Here is a 19,767-nt window from a genome sequence, read left to right as displayed (position 1 = left end):
TATTTAAGTCAAATGTGTCTATTTCTACTACTTGCCCATTAAAGAATTTAGACATATTCTATAATATCTCCAACTGCCCCATCTGTCAAATGGGCGTGATAATATCTGTTTCAAAAAATATTTGTAAAATGTTCATGTAAGTTTTATCTAGTCTATCACTATCTCACCAATTTGTAAGTTCAAAAGGGTGCCTGCCACATAGCAGGAACTCACTAATACATGATGGTTTGCTATACATGTCTCTTGGATTGGTACAGGAAAAGCTAAATCAACACCATTTAATAAGAGGATGTGGGTAGACAGACAAAAGGCATATGGCAAAGAGGACCCAAGATGGCAGAGGAGGAGGTGGAAGCTGCACAAGCCTCTTCCCAGGACCAAACTGGAATTACAACTAAATTACAGAGTAATCATCCTGAATAACCTGCTGAACACTGGCTGCAGAGAAGCCTTGCAACCACAGACAGATGGAAGAATCTACATCACCACATAGAGAATTTAAAAGGCAATTAAAAAATATTGCACAATTTAAAAAGTAAAAATTTTAAATATAAATTATGTATAAAAACTACCAGTGATGCTCATGTTTCAAACATCCAGGTAGGCTGAGAAACTCTTCTGAAAAACCATTTTTAAAAAGCTAAAAAACAAATACTAACAGACAAATGTTGGCATAAAACCTAAGATATTTTCTATTGATTATACTGTTCTTTTTAAAGAATTTCTAAAGAAAATGTTAATAATCATCCAGGATTATTGATGACTACCTCTTAATCTTCTCCCCTCCAATAGATCATGGTTTATTATAACAGGATATGACTCAGGAAAAGCCAGATGGGAGAGATACACAGGTCAAAGTAAGGGGAAGGTACAGAGCTTTCTCGTCCTCTGCAGGCACTCTATGCTCCCTAGATCTCCACATGTTCACCAACTTGGAAGCTCCCCTCTTTATTTTAATGACAAATATGTAAAGCACTAAAAAGGTACCTCTGTATCTTTTTTAAAAATTATATTTTATTGATTATGCTATTACAGTTGTCCCAATTTTTCCCCTTTGTGTTGAGTTCACCCTCCTCTTGTAGTTGAGCCTTGGTTGCTGTTGGCAGGTCAGTGGGAGGGATTTACCCAGGCCAGTCAGCTGCAAGGACTGGTTGTGACCACTGACCCCCAACCTCCGCCCTCTGTGGAGGATCCACTGTGCTGGGGCAGGGTGGTGGTGCCCTGATGTGGTCTATAGCTACCTACTGGGAGTATTGGCCCTGGGGTACCCTGGGTGGTGCAGGCCAAGGTCAGCCCCCACCTGTGTTTTGCCTGGGGCCATCCTGCCTGAGCTATAAGGCACTGAGATGGCTGCTACTTGTGCTGGGCTTGGAGATACCCATGTGAAACCAAGCTGTGAATTTAGGCTGGTTGCTGCTAGTGCTGGTCCTGGGGCCACTCTACAAGAGGTATTGGGGCTAGGTTGGCTGTCACTTATTTGAGAAGACTTAAGAAGTTGTGAAGCATGAGCCAAGACCAGTCATTCAGATGGAAAAGCAGTGTGGGTGGGTCTGAGTTGGCTGGGACAGAGTCTCTGGGGATCTCCAGGGTGGGGCAAATGGTGTTAGCAAGGTTGATGAGTCCCAGATATGGCACCTGCCTGTTGGCTCTATGGCTCTGTTGGGGGAGAGTTCAGTAAAAGGACAGTGGCTTCTGCCCACCTTTCTGTTTGGGAGAAAGCTGTCCCCCAGCTCTCATCGTGATGCCAGACACTTCAGTTCCTCCCTGTGTGCCACTGGTGCCTTTCAAGCTGCTACCTCAGAATGAGTCTGAGTATGTCTGAGTGTGGGTCCTTTAAGAGGCACTTCTTGGGACTCCAGAAGTTTCTTCTACTGACAATCTCTGCTGGTTTTTGTAGCCACAAGTTTTGGGGACTTATCTTCCTGCCACTGGCACCCTGGGCTGGGAGGCCTGTTGTGGGGTTGGGATTCCTCACCACCAAGACATCCCTCCCAAATTTTTATCTACCACACATGGATGTGGGTCCAGCTTGTTCCTTGTCTCCATCCCTCCTACCAGTCAGGATGGATGTGGTTTCTTTAATCCTGTTTGTCACACTTCTATTCGACTTGATTTCTGACGGTTCCGGGTGCTGGTTGTTCTACATACTAGTTCTAATTTAGATGTGGTTGTGTGAGGAGGTGAGCCATGTTTACCTATGTTGCCATCCTGACAGGAAGTCCCCTACTTTTTATCTGTATTAATGCAAACACAAATCACTATCTTTCTGCTAGTTTACCCCATTCCTAAGCTAAAATACAGAACTCTTAATCCAATGATGAAAACACTTCATTAGTAAAAATTCAAAAAGGCTACAATAATACTGTGTCATAAGGGCCATCTTGTGATTTGGTTGTGGATCCAAAGAAGTAATGTAAATTGAAACACTCTGAAGTTTTGACTAATGTAGGTTGTTGTTAATGATGTCATACATCAAGAAATTTTTTTGAAAGACTTAATTTTTTAAAAAGCCTCACCCAAGAATATGTTTACTGATTTTAGAGAGAGAGGAAGAGGGAGAGAAAGAAAGAGAAACATCGATGTGAGAGGGAAACATCAATCAGTTGCCCCCATACACACCCCAACTAGGAATCTAACCCACAATCTAGATATGTGTCCTGACCAGGAATCGAACCCACACCCACCATTTTGGTGTACAGGACAATGCTCCAACTAAATGAGCCACCCAGCCAGGGCTATATCAAGGAATTTTTATTTTTTTTAAAAATCCTCACCTATGTTTTAGATAGAGAGGGGGAGTGGGAGGCAGGGGCAGGGGTGGAGAGAAAGAGAAAGAGAGAGATAAATACTAATGTGAGAGCGAAATATCAACCAGTTGCTTCTCAAATATGCCCTGACTGTGCATCGAACCCACAGACCTTTTAGTGTATGGGACAACACTTCAACCAACTGAGCCACCTGGCCAGGGCAAGGAATTTTCTAAAAGAAAAAAGCTTTGAGTGATATTGTGGATCAATAAGTTGCTAGACAAGAATGAAAAAGAAAAGATAAAATTCAAAATAAATCTATATAATTGTAAATATTTAAAGTTTGTTTAAAACACACAGAAATTGAAATATTTCTGAACTATAAGAAATTAATGATAGCAAACTAGAAAATAAATGATGGTCATTTTTAAAACCCCAAATTAAATTTTAGGATACAGTTAGGATATGCTTTAATATATATTTAAGAGCAATATATGTGAGAATTACAAGTGCCTTCACATTTTCTTCTTTTTGATGCTCCACCACACTTGACTCTACATTTGCTGTCCCCTCTCCCTGGAACTGAGCTTTCCTCAGATTCTGCCATGTTGTACTCCATTACTTCATAAAGACCTTTCCTGATCACTCCAGCTAAAACAGCACCCACTTAATCTGCTTTATTTTTACTCATCATCCTAATCACTTCCTGGACTTATATTAAATATTTAGTTTTTGGTTGTCTATAATTCCATGAGACTTTACACCTTATAGAGGTTGGGGTGATGGAATAAGGGCTTTTCCTGTTCCACACCTAGAATGATACATGACGCACAGAGGGATCAATGATTATTTGCTTAAAAAAGGAAAAAGAAAGCATAGTACATACCTCCTCAATGAACTCATATCTTCACAAGGAACATAAATTTGAAATTTATATTCATAATGACAGTTTTTATGAAGTTAATTTCTCTTGATGAAACATTAAAAAGACTGAACGGAAACCAGTGTGCAGCCCTGAACTTATAGGTGGGGTGTATTCAAAGCTCCTAAGTCAGTTTTTTGGAACATATTTTTAAGCTGAATTTAAAAATTGGTGGTAAAAATGGTCACAGATACCAAAATATGTCTCACCCAAACTGCACTATTTCTATTACATCATGAATTAAGTAGGCTTTTGAGAGTGTTTCATAATCTAATGTTTTTGATGGGAAAATGTTTTCTAGGTCAGTCCAGAATAAGGAAATGCAATAGCTTGGATAATATAAGTAGTCTGAAATATAGATATGCCAATTCTACAAACAGGCATTATTTCCATTTTGTTTTCATTCCAGCCAGAGCAATAGCTGTCCACTGCAAGGAAATACAAAATCATGGTAAGATCCAGAAAAAAACTTATTTTCAAGGGATAGGGATATGAGAGACCAGGTCTTATCTCCAACCCAGTCCAAAGAAGTTGCTCATAAATTGGGTATTTTGCAACCTTGGGAGTACTCTGTATAGCTCCAGAGTTAGAAAAAAAAAATTCCTACATGACAAACCTACTTATGGGCATTGAGAAAATATTAAATATTCCAATGGGCATATTTTCTTTGTGATTTTGCTATTATCCAATCTATTAAAATCATAAAATTCAAGCACTGGAAGGAAACCTTAGAGATGATTTTTAATTCTTTACTGACCTTCACTACCTCACCTTCAACATACACATATAAACTAAAAAAATACAGAAACTGAGATACAGAAAATCACAATGTAACTGTTTCAAAAGACTTTTAAAGGAACATACACCTATCTGTTTTTAAATTACGCTACTATAACAATTAAATAATGATGTAGTCTAATGGAAGCCAAGGAGTGATGACAAAATACTCTAACTGCGAATGGTGAAGTCATAGGGCCTGACGTGAAATCAAGGTGAGAGTCATATGGAAGATGGAAGATGGTGTACCATGGGAGTCTTACTGCTACTGCTTCTGCATGACCGAGATGGTTCTTAGTCGTTTGTTTCTATTTAGGCAGACAACTGTTTCAAAGCATGGAATCACACAGTTTTGAGTGGGGGACCCCTCAAAAACTGGAATTATCTTCTGGAGGGCAGGCTCTTATAGTACAGGCTTCCCCTACTAGATGAGTGTTCTAAGAACCCATCAGTATCAGTGTATCAACTGGCATTTGTGAGAAGGTGCATTTGGCTTCAGTGAGTTTTTTTGAAGACTCTTTCAATGCATTTACCTGTTTCATTATGAGTGATTTACAAATGCATTTCCCCACACTGTGCTGAGTATTCAGCAGTTTATTACCAAAAATGGCATGAACCCCATGCCCCACCCTCCCTATTCTCCCGATCTTGCCCCACACAACTTTTTACTGGTTTCCCCCAGATGAAAAAAGTCCTCAAAGGCAGATGTTTTTCCAATGTGGAACAGGTGAAACAAAAATGGCAGAAGTACTAAAAGGTGCCAAAATCGACAAGCTCAAAAACAGTTTTCAGCAGTGGAAAAAAGTGCCTTCATAGGTGTTGTGCATCAAATGGGGGGTACTTTGAACGTGACTCAAGTTTAAACATGTAAGAATGAATACGCATTTTTTTATAAATTAATTCCAGTTGTTTTTGGATCTCTCCTCATATAATTTACCCTGAACAACACGAGTTTGAACTGCACAGGTCCACTTATAGGCAGATTATTTTCAATAAATATATAGCCAGCCCTCCATATCCCTGGGTTTCCCATTCACAGATTTAACAAACTATGGATTGAAAATGGTATTTTCAGTTCGAAGTTGGGAATCCACAGATGTGGAGGGCCAACTGCATGCACTGTTCTGTGCCATTTTATATGAAGTATCTGTGGATTTTAGTATCTGTGGGGGTCCTGGAACCAATCCCCTGTGGATACCAAGGGATGACTACAGTTAAGGTTTGGGGTAGTCAAAAGCTCTAGGCAAATTTTCACTGTGTGATGGTAGGGAGGTAGGCATCCCTAACCCCCACACTGTTAAAAAGTTAAAAGGTCAACTGTGTGTGTGTGTGTGTGTGTGTGTGTGTGTGTGTGAGAGAGAGAGAGAGAGAGAGAGAGAGAGAGAGAGAGATACATTTTACTCCTTTATCCATATATTGGAAAGAAAAACCAAGGAAATATATCTTGAAGGCAAATAAGTCCTTTTCCTATTGTATTCTTTTTAAATTATGTTACTTAAGTTGGTAAAGAGTGTTTACACAGAACACATTTTATGTGAACATTCTGATGCATGGTTTTCAATACATGAAAGGCTAAGTAATTTACCTTCAGCCAAAGAGCTGGTTAGCAACAAGGCCTACAACACTAGTATTTCAAATTGTAAATGAGCAGTGTTCTTAATACACCAAAATTATTTATAATATATGCTACCTAATTTACAGACAGACTATGCTCAAGTTTCTTAGAATTCATTTCCTTTATAGAACCCATGTTATTAATGGTACACAGCATTTTGGTCTAGCCTTCAAAAGTCCATTTAACTCATAATTTAGTTGAACTACAACTTTAAGTCCAAAGGTAAATCTTGTGACTAGGGAGCACGGGAGAGAAGGGCAGGGAAAAAAATACTTCTTTCCTATCCTGCATTAGCAGGACATACTAGGCAAAACAGTGAAATTGCCCAAAGTGGCACCCTCTCCTTTCCTTTTCTGCATCCTTCTCCCAGAAAAAACTGCCTTTCAGATCCCATATACAACATTAAGTCTCCTTCTAAACCCTTCACAAGACCCTGCCTTACATCTCCTATCCCCAACAGTCCTACAACTTCTCTGCTTCAAAATTCTCCTCTACCTCAACTAACTTACCAGTCAAAACTTCCATTTTATACCAGGAATAACAAATAAAGCCTTTTATGCATTTTGTGTGTTTTTCTAGAGATTTATACTACCTAAAGGGAGGTAATAACAATTCCCAAATTTGTAGTTGATTAGGCAGGAATGTGAGTAGCCTGGGGACCGCTCATCTTAATGAATCTTTTAGAAATAAAATCTGACTCAGAGGTTCTTAATCTCTTGGGGCAAATATTTTTAACAATATTAATAGTCCTTGAATTATTCACCAAAGTGGGTGGAGTAAAAAGCAAAGAAATTCTTTGTGTATACAAATCATTTGCAAATTGAAGGACACTTTAGCTATAAGCCAAACTTTGCCTTTCATTTTCTAGATTAAATATATGTGTGCATATATGAAGAACATATGTTTTAATTTCACATAAGAGAATCCTAGGGAATCCTTTTTTTAAAAAAGAGCTTTAGTCTCTGAAGCTATAAAAAATGTAAAACTTTTCACTATTACATATAGTGAAATTCTTTATGTACTTTAAAAATATGAACATCTTGCCCTGGCTGGTGGCTGAAGGTTGCAAGTTTGATCCCCAGTCAGGGCACATACCTAGGTTGCAGGTTTGATCCCCAGTTGAGGTGCATACAGGAGACAGCCAATCAATGTTTCCCTCTCACATCGATCTTTCTCTTTCTCTTTCTGTTTCTCTTTTCCTTTCCCATTCTCTTCTCTTTCTCCAACCACCCCCCTCTCTAAAATCAATAAACATATTCTCAGATGACAATAAAAGATGAAAGTTCTTATATATTTGATAAATTATATCAATCAGTAAGTCAACAGATGAGACTAATAAAGATAACAAATGACCCCCCAAAAGTATCACTTTCTCAAGCTCAGTAAGACATCTTGCAAAAAGATATGATTGTTTATAAATAATATTGGGCACAAGCGCAAATAGGCCAGGGGAAATTCCTAATACACATAACATGGTGTGTCAACAACATTCTGGTCATATAAAAGGATGTGCTTTTTTTCTGTAATTATCTTTTTCATAATATGGAATCAGAAGTATGATTTGGTTTCATTATGACTAAGTGCTGTAGAGTACTAGCACCTCCTGATAATATGAAATTGCTGAAATAACCAAAAAACTATGTAATGAAACCCAGAAATTCACAAGTATTATTACTTATACATATATGTACAAGCACAAAAGAACATTTCAAGTAAAAATATTCTCACATGAGCAAAGAGGTCTTTTTCCCTCTTGCTTCTCTCAGCCTTCTATCTCTTGTAAGAAAAAGTTGGTTTGCTTTAATGCATTTTTTTAACTCTCAAGATTCTAATCAGAGAAACTGAGAAATAATCAATTCCACAAAATCCATTTAACAGAAATTATTTAAAATCCTAATTTATAGTGCATATGATACCATTACAAAGTTTTATTATAATACAAATTAAAAAGCAAATAATTGAAAAATATCCAGCAGCAAAAAATAAGAAACTATAAAATGGAGAAAGGGTCTTAAAAATATTTTCTTTTTAGATTCATTTACAACTTACTTCAGTAAAATTAAGAGTATCCTGCACTGGAGTTCACTGATTTAATCAATCCCATATTTTAAAAAAGATAATCATTCAATTTAGACTTCCAGAATACTCCTGACCTGCCCTGTCACCCTCCTGTATCTGTCAAAGGTGCAATAAGCATTAGTCCTCATAAAGAAATCATCACTAAAAAAGTATTTAAATTATGAAAAAAAAATGACAAATGATAGCTTTTACATTGTAAGTCCAATAAAAACAAAACAAACAAACAAAAAAACCCCTCCTCACATGGGAAAATGAAACCTACCAATATTATCTTATAATTTCAATTAGGTAGGAACACACTCAGAATTAATAATGTATTCTCACAGCCTTTATAATGTTAAGCACTTCCAGATGAGGCTGACACAACACCCCCCCAAACCTTATGAACCACAAGTGATAACAAGTAGAAATTATAACCTCAAAGGAAAACTACATGGACATTTCAGAACTTTTACTATGCCAGACTAGTGGATGATAATGTGAAACATTTAAAAAAACCTTATACGTGTGAATCTTGCTTTACATAATAGTGTATGTTCCTGAAAACTATATATGAAATTGAACCTAATTTCAAATCTACTTGAGAAGCCTCCTGAACTAAAATAAATAAATTATTTAAGAATAATTCATCATTCTCATTTTATGTATTTTAAGTAAATCAAATGTATGACAGTGTGATTTTTCTAACATAGCATCTGTGTTAAATTTCTAGCTTCAATGAATAATCTTGTCAGAAATTCATGACTTCTTAAAATCATTTTGCAGGAGTTTTATATTTATAGATATATATGTGTATCTATAGATATATGTACATATAAAATTATATTAAAAATTAACACACTTCCCCTTTCACACGTAGTTGCTGAGATATAGTACCTGTAATTCTTATGAATGGTTCAAGAAATGAAGAAAATAATTGGATTTATCCTGTAAGTCTCACCCTAACCAGGCACATGATATATAGCACTGCCAAACTATTTTTAGTTATTGTGTACAAAAACAGGAAACTGGGAGTTGGGAGACTGAATTACAGTATAATAAGAATTAATAAAGGCTTTTTCTATTTAAAATTCATTTGGTGAACCTGACACATTGCCCCTGATTATACAACAGCTTAAAAGACTTTGCTAATATTTGTCTACCTATCTTGAATCAATTTCAACATTCAGATTAATTGACTCCATGTAATATTAGCCAAAGGGTGATGTTCAATGACCACAAGCCCACCAGGGCATATGTAAAAATGTATGTGATACAAGCACACACACACGAAGTCTGTCTTAAATTTTAGTTGTTTTCCAGTTGAATAAGATAATATAGTAAAATAAACAATAAAATATAGTGATCTTTTATCAATAGTTTTAAGAAAGATGGGGGCAAGAGAACACAATAATGAAACATAATTGGAAGCCGTGTATGCTTCCCTTATACAGTTTCCCTTATCCACAGTTTTGGTTTTCACGGTTTCAGTTAGCAGCAGTCAACCTCCATACAAAAATATTAAATTGAAAATTCCAGAAAAAACACTCATAAGTTTTAAAGTGTGTACCATTCTGAGTAGCGTGATAAAATCTCCCACTGTCCCACTCCGCCTGCCCGGGGCATGAGTCATCCCTTTGTCCAGCATACCCATGCTGTATATACACTACCCCACCCATTGTCACTTAGTAGCCATCTCGGTTATCAGATCGACTGTCACAAGTATCAGAAAGCTTGTGTTCCATAACCCTTATTTAACTTAATAATAGCTCCAAAGCTTGAGAGTAGTGTTGCTGTCAATTCAGATATACCAAAGAGAAGCAATGAAGTGCTTCCTTTAAGTGAAAAGGTGAGTACAGTACAAAATATTTTGAGAGAGACCACATTGACATAACTTTCATTGCAGTATTATTATAACTGTTCTATTTTATTATTAGCTGTTGTTGTTAATCTCTTACTGTGCCTAATTTATAAATTAAACTTTATCCTAGGGTATGTACAGGAAAAAACCAGTACATGTAGGGTTCGGTACTATCTGTGGCTTCAGGCATCCAGTGGGGGTGCCCACACTTGGAATGCATCCTCCACAGATAACAGAGGGACTACTACGTCTAAAATTAATTTGTTTCACTGATTTCATTATTGGATGGAATATATCACTAACAGAACAGCAAGGGTGCAAAGACTGAAATTTAAACCCCTAATTAAGCAATGGTTTGAGAGTTCTAATGTCCTATACTTGCTTGACACCATGACTCAGTGGGCAATCTCAAATGAAAATTAATACTGCATATAATAGAATCTTAACTATATAGCAACAACTGATTATGTTTAAAAATCGAATCCTCAAGTGTTCAAAAATCATTGGCACCCACTAAAGACAAAAACACTTACTTCTGTACAGTTTTATTCATTCAAAGAACAGTAACGTGTGATAATATGCAAAGGTTCCTATGGATTCCCTTACATCTTGATTAGTGTCATCTGATCATAACGCAACTTCTACTAACTCTGCTACCATGTCGGCTTCTCTTCAGGGGCTAGGTATTAGTCCTGAATCAACAGAATGACTAACTCAACCTTGTTAAAACCAGAGAATAGATGCTTGGAGCAATTCCAGTTTTTACATCTTTCAAAAGGTCAATACACCTACCTACTACTCAGTGATATAACAGGCTTTATCTTTCAGGATGCTTCCCTCTTTTCTAGAATTGAAAAACATTACCATTTAAATTTAAAGTGAACTTTAGTGATTAAATTGTTGATTATTTCTGAAATGGTGACCGACTGAAATAGTTTTAGTCGTTCTCTTGTGGCCAAAATCACAAACCCTCCTTCTCTTTCTTGATCATTTAAAATAGCTTTCTAGATCTAAGACTTAGGAAAATATTTATTACTGCTTCCTGTGTCAGTCTTCATTTGCTACAGTAGCATTATATAATAACCTTAAAAAACAACCTTTTTCTCTTGCTAAAGGAGCAACTAATGCAAATGGAACTTAGATATAAACATCACCGAAAAACAAGATGCTAGAACAAATTAAAAGGATTTAGTCGTGAAAATGTATTTTAACTATTTACATCTGCTTGCAGTGTTATAAAGGATGAAAACCTAGTGTTCATATCCTTCATAATAAAAATTTATTCTGCACTTTAATACAAAGACGATGTTGCGTAAACAGAGGATTTAAAGCTGTAGCAGAGTGGCTGAATGAAAGGCAAATGGCAATCTTCCTGGCTCCAGTAGATGCCATTCCCTACCACACAATGTTTGCCACTCATAAATACATGACAAATACTTCCTCAATCATTTTTTACGAGCAGGGATGCACAGGGGGTAGTCAATGGCTAGCTTCGGGGAAAATAGGAACAGCAGGCGGCAGAAACTGTACAGAAAATGGCTATGTGGTAAATTCTCTTCTGGAACATCACTCAGTTACCCAGTCTTTGATCTTTCAGCTGCAATTACACTAACTTCCACAAGAACTGACCCCCCAACCCACCAAATATACACACAACCCAAACCAGACCATTAGCTATACATAAAATCTAAAATTCGGTTTTATACTTAGGATCATCCATACCACTACATTTTTATAAATTAAAATTTGCTATTTAGACAAGAGTTTACTTTCAATTGGCTATAACCATATCATCATCACAACTGGTCTCACAAAAAACATGGGGTGTCTGGCGACAGCTAAATCACAGACTGGCGTCTCCCAAACAGTCTGTCTACCATTAGGGTCTGGGAAATGGTATTTACTATACAATTAGAGCCAGGGAGTTCTACCTGTAATCATCCAAATACAGGTGTGAGAAGCCCCTTTGGGCAAGGAAACTGACTCATCCCTTTTCATGTAAACTTTGATGTGTGTATTGTTTCACAGAGCCTCAGGAAACCTTACCATTTATACTACAATGAGAAGATTTATTAACTGAGATCAAGCAATAAATCTTAAAATTCCTTCCCAAAGGTAACAATTTTTAACATATTAATCATCAAATTTATAAGAATTTGAAACAGGACAGAATGATTATTTTAAACTTATCTATTGGAAGACACTGACTAGTTGGAACTAAATTTTCATGTTAAGTTTATGCTTTCTAGAATATTACCCATAAAGAGGCCAAATTCAACTTCCTATCAGGAACACAAAATGTCTTATGGCAATATCAACAGGGCATTTTAAGTTGCAGTAATTTCACAGAATTTATTCTAATGATTTATTGGAGTTAACCATCTGACATTAATTATTGTTTTGGCTTCCAGTCTATGAATGTTTATTTTTCAGTTTAAAGCTTCTCACTCTTTGATATCATATGGAAATGAGAATTTTTAATGGAAAATTGAAACCATGTGCATCTAAGTACTTAATGAAGTACAGGGAAAAACCGACAATATATTTTAGGAGAATTCAGATATTTTGCTTTGGATAGTCTTGATTTGTTAATATACCTTAATAGTACAAAACACTGAGGGCCCAGTGAGGCAAGTCAAAGCAAGCAAGCACTATGCCAAATGGTGTGCATGTCCACATGCTATATGAACACATGAATTTTTGGAAGTTATTAGTGAGTGAAAGGAAACCTTGCACATTTTGGTTACGTGTCATAAATGATAATCAATACACGAATGCATAGTTTTTACCTTTGTACACTTTTAAAGTATTTGAAACAGATACCTGGGCTTCCCCCTTGCCCCACAGTTTTGTTTTTTATTAAAAAAAAGTACTTTTTTGAAGCATTCAATTTGGATTTTTAAATTTATGCCCAACTGTAATCCCTTTGGATATTTTAAACTCACATATAATATCAACACAGCTAGAAATTCCTAGTTTAAAAAATTTTACTGTTCCAACTACATTTATTCTCATTTTGCAAAGAAAAAAATGATGTCTATTAAATTTAAATTTGGTAAATAAATATGTAAGATTCAGTATTACCTAATTTGTTTGTTTTTTTCCTTAAGTTCTCTGAGTATAAATCAATTAAGAGACTCATCTAAGAATTTAAACACCAAGCAAAGCTTTCTCATTCATTTTAAACTTTTTAATAATAAGAGGGAAAAAATTAAAATCCAATGTAGCAGTAAGTACATATGTAGGTGTTCATGTGTATACAGATATGATATGTCTGAATATATCTGGAGAGGAAAAACTCACCATTTGTTTTTTTTCCTAATGTAGTCCTTTTCAGAAAGATTAACCAAGTAAACCATTGGTTTTGAAGTCAGAAATAAGTGTTTATTCAGCACTTCAATCTAAAGTGGGAGACAGAAAAAGAATCCTTTTTAAAACTTGAGTTAACTATTGAGTAAATCACTAAATAACTTGAAAGTAAACTGTTTAAACAACTAGCCATTTTCATTTTCATATTTCTTATTTCTAAAAGATTAGTTGTTATAAAATATCAAGAGTAGAGGGAAGAAATAACAGGCCTGAGAGTAAGCAATCATTGACGGAACTACAGTTTAACTAGATACAATAATTAGTATAAAATAATGACAAGCCTAATTTGTTCTGTAAGAAATCAAAACAAAGGCAATAATAAATGGCACATATCTATAACTTACCTCTTTATCATTCCAATCGTGATAGAAGCGAACAGGTTTCTTTTGATCTATAACCCAGGATTTGACTTTGCACATTATGTCCTGCACACAGTTGAGAAATATAAATACAAGATGAATATTATGCATTTAGATACTAAATACAAAAATTAAAAGAGGAACTAATTTACACAGATAATAATTTTCAGTATCTCATTTAAGAAACCAAATACTAATGAAACAGTGTTGTGGCATTAAAATATTAACATATAAAATATGGAATACTAGCAAATTTAGTAAAAGTCTTAAAAATTTTAAATAATTCAACTACACTAAAGATGACAAAAGACAGTAATATTTCAACATTACCTAGTGGTGCCATTTGCAAACATGCTATTAGGAAATGGAGGGGGGGAGATACTAGACAGAGAATGAATTGTAATTTTTTCCTTAAAAAGAAAACCAAACAAATAGATAACATTGAATCTATTATTGATAATCCAAAATATTTTATCAGCTGACCAAAACCCTTTTATTATGAATTAATTTTTTGCCAACACCTTCTCTCAGCCCACTTCTCCTTGTCCCCACTCCAACAATCCCCCTCCAACCTGCCAAAGCCTCCATTACACAATGGCAAGAGCCCTGCACTGGTGACCTCCAACCAGCTGCATTCACTTTCAGAACATCTCTCTCTGCTGGAAATCTAAAGGCCTTTTAGTTAGCAAGCTAGTGTGCATTCAGAAGGAGTAACTGCAGGAAGAGCCCAATGTGCTTTGTTTCTCTGGCCTTTCTTCACAGAAAGATTAATCATCTGTGAAATGGAAACGGCAAACAGCAAGTGACACAAACTGAACCCTTCAAGCCTTTCCTCATCAGTTTTGTGGTTCTGAATCTAAAAGCTGCGTGTGGCAAGGTTCTCCTTACAGGCAGGTGTTAATAAAAGGCTCTAGGGTCTGAAAGGTCAAACTTAGCTCTTCCAGAAGAAGTGCATTTGAGAGTCATCTGTTTTTTGTTGTTGTTAAAGATAATTTATGGATGTTTAAAATATGCAATTTTTAAAATTTATTGTAATACACAATTATTAGTAATAGGTTTCTTGGGTTTTCACCAATATATTTTCCTTTACCATAAATCAGTTGTTCTTCTGTAAATATCCACTTGTATAAATTACCTCAATATTTAGTATACCTTCCTTCCAAATCTTGCTGTTACCAACAGGAAAAATAAGGAAAAAGCCCTATATCCTTAGATCCTGATTTGAAACACTCCAGGAAAAGGACTTCCCACAGATTTTAACAAGGAAGGGGCAAGCTAAAAACTTTTAATGAAATCTAACATGTTCTGCTTAAGAATAATCACTTTTACTCTTCTATAACTGAATTTCACTCATAAATGTTTAAAAGTGGCTAATGTAACACCATTTCCTACGAGGAGAAGATCAAAGTGCTATATTACAAATGCATTATGATTAAAAAAGCCCTGTGCAGCCTTGCTATTAACTGTTCTTTAAACCCTAAAAGGCTTCCCATAGATCTCACTTGGCACTGCATATACAACCTTTGACAAGTAATGTAGACCATTTTTATTCATTGCCTAAAATTGTAGGCAATTATGTGCGTCACACTGGCCACCTGCAAATTCTGAATGCCTGCTCCAGTTGTCAGTGCAAAAAACTAATGTCGGAGGGGATTAATCTAGGGGGAGAGAGTCCTCTTTAATGGCTCCAGCAGGTGAAATGGCCCAGCTGGTTACTATGATGAGTGGCCAGAACAGCTTATGTAGAGATACGCAACAAGATTATACAAAAGGAGAAAACAGTGGTACCATCTTATATTTGGTTCCATTAGTTTTTTCAATTAAAGAAAGAAAAAAAGAAAGCCAAACCAAAAATAAGGAAGAAAATTAAATTTTAATCATATAAAAAGTGTAAAATACTTTTGTAACTGTAAACATTTTTATAAAATTGAAAGGACTTCGATAAGTGCTGATCACTAGTGAAGGAATTTCAGTATCTGTCTCTCATTTTAAATTAACTAGACCATCACCACAGACTTTTGGCTATCACACATGCTTTTGGCATTCATTTTTTTTCACCCACCCTATACTAAAGTACTATATTATAAGTTAGGAGCCTCAAATTTTAAAGAGAATTAACTCATAATTAATGTTCCCAAGCAGTGTATCCAATAAAGCCACTGTCAAGTCTGTTTAGAAAAATTTATAGATTATCGCCAAGTCTTTCAAGAGTTGAAAATAAAAATACTTTGAAATTGAAAATATTTCATTTTGTACCCAGTACTCTCTTTATTATCCCCACAGAATATTTAATAGCCAAGAAAAGACATCTTAAATTACTAAAAGATGTCAGTTTTACTGAAGACAAAAAAATTACATTGATCAGATAATATTATCTTCTATAAATGATCATATGGTATAGTTGCAATGTGTTGTTTTTCTTAATTTAAGTACAAATTAAATTTTAGCAAGAAGTTAAAAGATATTATGTTCCTTAGGTGAAAAACTTTTCTAATCAGATAAAAGAAAACATTTGGACTTATTTGCATGTACTTAATGGATTGACTGAATTTTTTTTCTTGTATATAAAATTATGGTTAAAACAAGGAAAAGTTGTAATTAGTGAATTTGGTAACTAAAAAAAATAATCTAGTGCATACCTAATCTTTTAACAAGTCAGAATACAATAAAAACATAAAATAAAAACACTTTAATGCCTGACGACTCAGAAATTATTTTAGTGTGGGAATAAATCCTGGGTCAACAGCTCACCAGGCCTATGACCTATTACTTCATTGATAAAATTCAGATGAGGATACTATCTGCCTCCTGGGGGTCACTGTGAAGATTAAACGAGATAACACATATAAGGTGTTTCAGTGCCGTTCTTGGCACAGAGTAAGTTTCAGTCAATGTGACTTGTTACCATGGTTATTATGATTGCTGAAAGACTAAATACCAGTGATGTACAAAATGATAATATATTCTCTTGGGTTTGCCTTTAATGAAAATATGTATACATCTTCCACAACTGAACAATTGTTTAGTGGTCCTCTTCCTCAAATTTCTGAAGGTTACCAACAATACTGGCCTTCTTAGTGAAAACTCAATTCAGGCTTCTAGTCTTAACATTCTACAAGAACTAGCTTAATACAAACTCACCTTGAAAACCTTGCTCCTCTACTTTGACTCTTCTTATTGAGAGCATTTCACTTTAGAAATGCTCTCTTTTTAAGATATTTTATTATTGTTGTTAATAGCATCTGTAACGTATTTACACTCAGGGAGGATGTGTGACTTGCCTAAATTCCCATAGCTGGTAAGTAGCATGGCTGAGATTCAAATTCAGGTCTAAGCAATGCAAAACCCGGGCCTATTTGTCTTCCTTATCACCTAATTGCTCCTTGTTTGCCTAGGCATTCCTATGGTTGTTATTCAAAGTCCTCATTCTCATTCCAAGGTCATCAGAGAAAGTTAATATTCTTACTATTAATAGCCACACAGTACACATGCTCCCTCAATGATGCCTACCACCTCCATTGACTAGTACAGTGAAGTCATCATTGTTCATGCATGCACATTCCAGTCCACTCTTCTTGGCTGCCACCCTACATTGATGTCATGCAAACTGTTCTCATTAGGTTAACAATGGCTGAACTTTCTCTGAACAGACCTCGTATAATACATATAATTCAATGTACTAAAATAATGAAACTGGATAGGTGTCACATCAAATTGTTACAACAGAATTCTCTAGAAGATTGTACTCCAGAGGACTCTCCTTTTCTGCCTTCTTCTTTTAAAAGTACAATGCTGTTTTTATTTATTTTTAACCAGTATATTACCTTTAGAATAAGGAAAAAAATAAGAGTATATTCACAGGGTGAGTGTAAGAGAAGGACTTCATCTATTCTCTGCCTGCCATCTGTAATCCTAAAATTTAATGGCTAACTGGATAGAGTTGGCAGTTTATCAAGGTGACTCACTCTTATTTTATAATAATTATAGCCTCCCAACTTGATACTTCCCTCTAGCCAAACCCACTACCCTAATGCTTGATGCTGACACTCCAATGTGCTAACCTATGCCAGTTGGGTGGTTTTAACACAGCACAGCCAACAATGCACTCAGACTAGAAGAATGGAAGCAAGGCCTCCAGCTCGAAATAGTCTGGTTAGAAGTCCACTAACTCTGCTTCCGCCTGCTCCAGCACAGAGTGTCCTCTTTAAATATTCCAAATTGAGACAAGACCACTCTGGGTTTCTCTCACAAAACAGACCTCTGTTGTATATTCTAAATTGAGATTAAGAATCTGTCTGAATCAGAATATTCCGCACTTGTTGCTCTACTAGATGAATGTTGCTCTTTATGGAGACCTGAGTACTGACCCCTGACCATCATCTTACTACATGATGTAATCATGCAGATAGTGACTAAAACTCCCAGGAAAGAATCATGCAACAAAATAGCAAACTGAGACAACTGGCAGCCATGGTCTGCATGACTGTGTATGTGTGTGTAAGGGAGATGTCCTCCAAGAATTAAAATAATAGGTTAATTCTTACAATAACCTGGGCAGAATACAGATCAGCAGTTGTGGGTTTTCAGCTATGTGATTCACTACCGTTAAGAGTGAGAACTTACATAGCAGTACTCCTGACCATAATGTTGGCAACAGGAACAAACACCAATTCATTCTAAAGATACAGATCTTAGCAAAAGATCTGATCATTACTAAGGAAAAGAAGGCAATTGCCCCTTTGATTCCTATAAACAAGCCAGAATGGATTTTGCCATGTTCCAAGAAAAGACAAGGCAGTGGAGGATGTGGGGTGGGGGGAGGGTGTTGGGAACAGATCTGATTTTAATAAAAATGCTACTGAATAAGAGTCAGAAAGAAAAAAAAAGAAAATGATTACACACACACGACTCTCTTAATGAATTATCTGGCATAACTTGGCAGAATGCAAAAAGATTGAGCAGCTATGAACAGGAGAAGTCATAAAAAGAGGCCAGGTTAGAAAAACTGAATGAAATGTCAATAGAGTTGACAACTAAGAAAGACTTTTAAGGAAACAAAAATTGAAGAAGGTAAATAAAAATCCACATTGGAGATTCAACTAATAAGGCAGAAGATAATTAAGGGTTTGGAGGTCAAACTTGAGAAGGGCTTATACTGAAATATAACACATACCCAGTGTAACATTCATAAGTTACCTATAACTTGATAAAGTATCATGAAATGAACACATGCCTGTAACTACAACCCTGATAATATGTAGAATATTATTAGCAATGTAGTTACAATGTTCCACTCCTCTCCAGAGATAATCACTATCCTGGCTTCTTTGGATCACAAATTAATCCACTATTGGAATTTACAGACATGGAATCATACAGTAGCATTATTTTATGTCCAGCTTCTTTGTTCAAAATTGTGAAATTTATCCATGTTGTTAGATGTATTAGTAATTTGTTTTTTTCTTTGTCATGTAATATTCCACTAAAGGAATATTCCACAATTTATTTATTCTTTAAAGCTATTTATGCTATTGAAACTACTATGAATAAAGTTGCTATATAAAATTCTTATACATGTATTTTGGTAAATTTATATATGCATTTCTCTTGAGTATATAGCTAAGATTAGAACGGCTCGAGCATAAGTCATACATTTATCCAAACTTAGTACATATTACTAATCAGTTTTCAAAAGCAGATATACCAATTCACCTTCCCATAAACACTGCCTGAGAATTTCACTCACTTCACATTCCTTCCAAAACTTGCCATTGTCCGTCTTCTTAATTTATGGTATGTGGTATCTCATTGTAGACTGAATATATACTTTTCTAATGATTAATGAAGCATTTCCTTTTTCATGAAGTACCTGTTCAAGTCTTCTGCCATCCAATTTTTAAATCTCTTCCTTTATGACTACTGCTTTTTGTGTCCTATTTTAAAAATACTTATCTATTCCCAGGTCATGAACATATTCTATGTTGTATATTATAGATGTTTTATTTTGTAAGAGTTTCACTTTTTAGTCTATGTAAACTTTACTTTTTGGGTATACTGTG

General features: G+C 35.5%; 1 protein-coding gene across 1 annotated transcript in view; it reads right to left on the bottom strand.

Annotated features, from left to right (window-relative positions):
- OLA1 (Obg like ATPase 1) overlaps positions 1-19,767 on the bottom strand; it is a 156,737-nt gene that overhangs the window by 37,867 nt on the left and 99,103 nt on the right. Inside the window, exons 6-7 of the mRNA XM_045828950.1 lie at positions 13,694-13,774; positions 13,284-13,381 (exon numbers count right to left, since the gene is read on the bottom strand). Coding sequence (XP_045684906.1) covers positions 13,284-13,381; positions 13,694-13,774 — 179 coding nt within the window. The remainder of the gene's footprint in view (positions 1-13,283; positions 13,382-13,693; positions 13,775-19,767) is intronic.

This window comes from Phyllostomus hastatus, unplaced genomic scaffold (assembly GCF_019186645.2).
Source record: "Phyllostomus hastatus isolate PE091 unplaced genomic scaffold, TTU_PhHast_1.1 phas_contig_1, whole genome shotgun sequence".
Lineage (NCBI taxonomy): Eukaryota > Metazoa > Chordata > Mammalia > Chiroptera > Phyllostomidae > Phyllostomus > Phyllostomus hastatus.
This window is presented reverse-complemented; position numbering and strand designations above follow the sequence as displayed.